Source organism: Magnusiomyces paraingens, assembly GCF_902498895.1.
Source record: "Magnusiomyces paraingens strain CBS 517.90 genome assembly, contig: contig3, whole genome shotgun sequence".
Taxonomy (NCBI): Eukaryota; Fungi; Ascomycota; class Dipodascomycetes; order Dipodascales; family Dipodascaceae; genus Magnusiomyces; species Magnusiomyces paraingens.
The window spans coordinates 2311128-2317127 of record NW_022474069.1 but is presented as its reverse complement, the minus strand read 5'-3'; the positions used below and the strand labels follow the sequence as shown (position 1 = coordinate 2317127).

General features: G+C 31.8%; 2 protein-coding genes across 2 annotated transcripts; one reads left to right on the top strand and one right to left on the bottom strand.

The window, feature by feature from the left end:
- Window positions 1-3066: 3066 nt before the first annotated feature.
- Window positions 3067-4268, bottom strand: SAPINGB_P004027 (uncharacterized protein; the record flags this gene model as incomplete). The annotated part of the gene is made up of 2 exons (XM_031998742.1): window positions 3067-4212; window positions 4266-4268. 2 exons carry the CDS (start codon window positions 4266-4268, stop codon window positions 3067-3069), a joined length of 1149 nt encoding a protein of 382 aa, XP_031854633.1.
- Window positions 4269-4581: 313 nt separating this feature from the next.
- On the top strand, window positions 4582-5359 carry SAPINGB_P004026 (uncharacterized protein; the record flags this gene model as incomplete). The annotated part of the gene is made up of 2 exons (XM_031998741.1): window positions 4582-4693; window positions 4779-5359. 2 exons carry the CDS (start codon window positions 4582-4584, stop codon window positions 5357-5359), a joined length of 693 nt encoding a protein of 230 aa, XP_031854632.1.
- Between the last annotated feature and the right edge of the window lie 641 nt (window positions 5360-6000).

The window sequence follows — 6000 nt, the reverse complement described above, 5'->3', positions numbered from 1 at the left end:
TCTTGTTTTATTTATTGGAATTGTACCATATCTACTTGGATTGTCAAAGTTTTTTTTTTTAAAAGAAAGAATCATATTCTTTAGTTTTTTTTTTTTTTTACATCAAAAGTATATTAAATCTGAAAATTCCATGTCGACTATTTTTTTTTTTAATTTTGATATATATATGCTATGATACCAATAATACTCTTAAAGACTTTTTTTTTTCTTTTCAAAAAAAAAAGAAAACAAATAAAACTTTAATATTTATAGTTAAAAGGTTATGATAAACTTTGGATTACCAAAATACTACTAATTCTTTAGTAAAAGAACATTTCTAATTTTTTACTAAAAGACTTTAATTGAAGAAAGAGGGTTGGTGCACTCTACTGTTGTTTATTTTTTCATCATGTTTTTCATTTAGATAATTTCAAAAATTGGATAAACATTATGAATATTCAGATTAATCTTTTTTTATTTTTTTATTTTATTTTTTTTTCAAAAGCCTCGTTACTACCATCACAGGATGACCATTGAGTGAATTTTTCATCAACTGTTCTTCATATTACTAAAAAAAAAACCTTTATGAAAAAAATAAAAAAACCAAACCTAGCTAGACTTTGTTAATTTTTTTTTTTTTTTTCATTTTTTACATTCAATGCTTTTCTGGGCTTTAAACTCTCTTTTTATTCTATGCATTTCTTTTCCATGCAAAAAATCCAACACATGCTAAACTCTGTTTTTCCCTCCCCGTTGTTGTCGTCAATTTATTTTATTTCTTTCTTTCTTTTAAGAAAAGGCCTAATGTTATAATTCTGGATATCTAAATACCCGTTAACCTTTTTTTTTATACTATCGTCATACCAAAAAAAAAAAAAAAAAACTAAACAAATAAAAATAAAAATAAAAAAAAATGGCAAGTCAACAAGAAAGTTATATCGTCATAAAGATCTATCGCAATTAACAAACCCGACTAATTAACTAATTTTTTTTTTCATTTTTAAACTATTTTAATTGCTATTTGTCCTATTTTATTTTATTTTTTTTACATTATCTTGTTCGGTTACCCAGAATGACTCAGTCCACAATCATGCCGAGAGGAAGAAGAAAAAAATGAACACAAGGTCTCATTTTCTTTTTAAACTTTAAGGCCCAAGTCTTATTTTATCCATTAAATTATGAGTTGCTTCTCCTTCTTTGTGATTTTAATTTTACACAAATTCTCTCTTTCTCTTTCTCTTTCTCTTTCTCTTTCCGCGCGTGGTCATTGCAAAACTAGAATAAAACAAAGTTCTTGGGCCTTAAGTAAAAGGACTTATTTCTTAAATCATAAGATGGCAAATCACATTCAATATATATATCCTTTTCCCCGTTTCGGATCAATTCCTGAGTTTAAAAAAAAAAATGATGGTTTTCATTTTCCGGATTTTTCTTTTTTTTTTTTTAGGATTATTTCATCACTCAGTTGCAAAATAGTAAACTGTAGCGTTCTGCGCTCATGTGATGAATCTTTGATTTCTATTGAATATGTATAAAAAAATATTAAACAATAATTCGATGGAATCAACAATTTGAAAGTAGGTTGTTCTTCTATTCTTAAAAAAAGAAAAAACAAAAAAAACAAAAAGAAAAATACATCCTCTTTATCCCTTAATTTGGTCATAATTTATAAAATACATCCTTAAGAATTTGCATAGCCCGTGCTTGTGAAATGTACTTTGCCTAGTGTACCCAATTGTATAAACATTTAAGGTGTTTGATTACTTCGTTTTGTCAGAATGACGTTTGAAAGAGAAAAAAAAAAAAAAAAAGAGAGTTTATTATTATTAATCTTGGAAAATTATTCAATTTTTTTTTTTTAAAGAAAAGTTTATGGACATATTCTGATGAACATGAAAGAAAAGTAGTAGCAATAATAATGAAAAAAAATATACCCAATTGAGGGTCATTTGGATAGCCATCACAATGATTTAATTATTGTTCTTTTCTCTTTTCGTTTTATTTTGCTATTATGGGCATCTAAACAAAAAAAAAAAAAAAAAAAAAAACCCAGATTCTTGTTTCTTTATTCATGTGCAGCAAAGGAAACTTAACCTTCTTTTCTTTTTTAACGAAGGACTAATCAATTAAGAAAATATTCAGGTGAAGCAATAGTAGCAGTAAAATAAAGTGAATCTTGTAATAAACTTTATATTATCTATTACTATTCAACATTGCTAAACTCTAGATTTTAATTCAAACGAATTTCTTTTATATTCATCTTTTATATATAAAAGATTATTAAAAGAAAACCTTGTGTAAAGATGAAAAAGGCTTGTGTAAAAACAATGATGACTACTAATGAGAAATTCATATTTACAAACTTTCATTTGACAAAGATGAATTGTGTTAAGTTTATTCTTAATATACGTTAGGCCTTCTCGAGTTTATTTTTCTTTAACTTTTGAAAGGACTTCAATCAGCAAATTAATCTAAAAGTTTTGTTTTGTCCATTTTTCTTTTCTTTTGTTTTTTTTTATTCAATAATCGACATTTCATCATATTCTTAAAAAAAAATGTAAGTATAAAAGTTTCATTGACCCATTAGTCTCTTTAAACTTTTTCATAGTTCATTTAAATCTATTTTATTGTTTTAAGTTTATTATTTTTTATCCAGTTTGTTTGAAAGTCAAGTATTCTTAGGTAACAGTGGGATATGAAAAAAAAAATTTTTTTTTTTCAAATAAAATAAAGAGAACCTATTCCCGCGCATATACGCATGAAACGTTAAACAGACAAAAAATAATTAAATCCCTTAATAAAAATAAAAACAAAATATCAACTTTTTTTTTTAGTTATATCTATTGCCGAATAATTTCTAAATTATTTAGGGCTATAATACAATGACATATGCACTTTTCATGTGCAGAATTTTTTTTTAATACGTTGTCAAACTAACAAAATTTTCACCTTTCCTTTTTCTTCCAACTCCCCGCAAAGCTTAAGATAAAAATAAAAATAAAAAAATAAAAAAATAATAAAAAATGCACTTCATTATATCTATCTTTAAATAAATCTAATCTCTCTCTTTTACTTCCCTTTTTCAGTTCATTTCGCTTGTTCTGCCTTGGAGTGCGCACCTTTCAAATACGTAGCTTTCCAATCCGCGTACATGTTGCGTCTTAGCGGATCAATTTTTTGCAACTCATTGTAAACTTCCACCACCCGTTTGCTATCTTCTTCCTTTTGTTTGCTTTCACCCTCCTGTTGCTCATTGCTGCGCATGTGGTCTCGTAAATACACAAGAGCAAGCAAACAGTACGAGTTTTCTGGTTCTTCAGCAGCAAGTTCTTCTACAATATCAATTTCCTTCTGTAGGTACTCAGCACACTTGGCTGTGCTTAGGCCTGGCACAATTGATCTTTGCAGGTTGTTGTACAACCACTTGTGATAAAACCACGCAGACGACAAGTCCGGGTCAGTAAAAAGCGCCTGTTGCACGTAATTAATTTCGCCATCTAAAAAGGCAATCCGCAAAGTTTCTTCTTTTTCTCCGCTAGCCTTTTCTTCAGCAACTTTTTCGGTAAGGTATGAGGGAATGAGAAGTGCACGGTTGTACCATGCAGAAAAATTGGAAAAATCCTGATTAATTTTTAGTGTTGTGAACCGGAACTCGTGCTGCACCAACGTCTTGTCTGGATCATCCGCTGCTGGCTTATATTGTTGTAACGTATTAAGCTTATCAATGACGATGCGGCGGTAATGCCAACCATGGAAATTGCGCTGATCCTTAGAAAGAAGGTAATCAACAAGACCAAGCTCCTGGTTCCAGTCGGCTTCTGGGAACTGGTTGATGCACCAACTGCGGTGGTTCCACAGCCAGTAAGATTTTGGGTAAACCTTCATTTTGGAAAGCACAAAATGGATCTCATTAAGTAATAGTTTTTGTTTAGCGGCAGCTGCGGCTGCGGCTGCAACACTATTGGAATCACTGGTATCCTGCGTCTTTTCGAGCCCAGGGAAAATACTCTCTAAAAAAATCTCGCGACGGATATTCCAAAAGGTATAATTGTCAGGGTTCAGGTCCAGCAGATCCGTGGTCACCTGGAGCGCTTTGTTGTCTTGTTTTTTGTTGCGGCGATTTTCAAAGCACAGTGCTGTAAGAGTTTGGTATTCCTTGATGAGGGGTGCATCGTGCCGTTTTTTCCGCTCAAGAACATCTTGCGGTGTATTCTTACGTTTGACGGAATGGTTCTTTTATAATGGTTAGATAAAAAAATAGATTGATTCAAGGGCTATAGGCATACCATGAGATCTGTGATTAAGCGAACAGGGAGGTTGATGATTTTGAATAGTTCGATGATGGGGTTGGTGATGATGACGTTAATCTAAAAATGACTTGTCAGTGTGATCAAAAAAAAAAAATAAACCCTTAACCCTTAAATTGTCACGTGCAATCTGATTTTAGCCGTACAGTGGTATATTCAGGGTAAAGAACAAGCAACCAAAAAAAAAAAAAAAAAAGTAAACACACCGACCCTTTTTCAAAAGATTTCAAAAAAGATTTCAATTCTATTAAGATAAAACGATCTGGGATACTTGAATCTTCTTACATATAATACAATGGCCTCTTCTTCTGGTTTAAATCGGCAAACAACATCGTCATTACTTTCTGCTCCTACAAGGTCTAAGGTTGCACTCAAGGGATCGAGTCGCACTGTAGCCGAATTTTTTGGTAAGCATCTTTGATTTCTTGTCCTTAGTCTTTTTTTCTTTTTTTTTTTAATTCAATTGTATAAGAACTAACAGTAATAATCTAGAATATAGCATCAACTCTATATTATACCAGCGTGGAATCTACCCGCCGGAGGATTTCCAGGTGGTACGCAAGTTTGACTTGAACGTGCTTGTGACAATTGACAGCGAAGTCAAGGCTTACATTAAAAAAATCATAGTGCAGTTGCACCGGTGGCTGGTCCACGGCAAAATCAAGAAACTTGTTGTTGCAATAGTATCCAAGAACAGTGGCGAGGCAGTTGAACTATGGCAATTTGATGTCAATATTTTGCCCGAGAGTCCTAATACCAAAAATAATACCAGTGGGTCATCAGTACCTTCTAATGAAAAAACCCCCGAGACAGTGCAAAAGGAAATCCAAGCAATTATTCGTCAAATAACAGCCTCTATTACGTTTCTACCAGTCCTAGACCCGGGTCTCTACACATTCAATGTCCAGGTATATGCAGATGCAGACGCTCAGGTACCCACCGAATGGGCCGATAGCGAAGCGCGGCAGCTTCGCAATGCGGAGCAAGTGCAACTACGCAGCTTTAGTACGGGATCGCATTCGGTGAGCACGCAGGTAGCATACCGGCTAGGTGGTGGGGATGAAGACGAGTAAATAAGTAAGGAAGAAGGCTGAAAAAGAAGACGACGAAAGAAAGAAAGAAAGAAAGAAAGAAAGAAAGAAAGAAAGAAAGAAAGAAAGAAAGAAAGAAAAAAAAAAAAGGAAAGGGAATATATATAAAGTAATGGTTTAAGAAAATAATGATGATGATAACAATAGACTGAGGAGGAAAGACGTGTGTGGGTGTGTTTTTTTGGTTGGCTGGATAGTTAGATGGATTGTAGTTAGTGTGTGTGCATTACAGTAGATACCATGGGGAATGGAGAAGCAAACCACGATTAAAAAAAATAGATTGAAGCAATCTTTAACTAACTATCTGGGAAATCATCTTGTTGGTTGGAGAGGAATTAAATGAAAGGGTTTTAAGAAAGAATGCGGGTTTACTAGTATCTTTTTCAACATTTTTTTCTTGGTTTTAATTAGAAGAAGCATGTGTCTTCCAATAAAAAAAATAAAATAAAATAAAAAAATAAAAATTTAGTTTGTAATTTAGAAAATCTTTTTAATATAAATGTATTTTAATAATTATTTACCTAAAAGAACATTCTTCCTTTTTTTTTTTTGGGAGAGGATATTTTTTAATATTATTTTTTTATACTTTGTAAACAATTAGATCGCGCGATTATCTTAAGAAA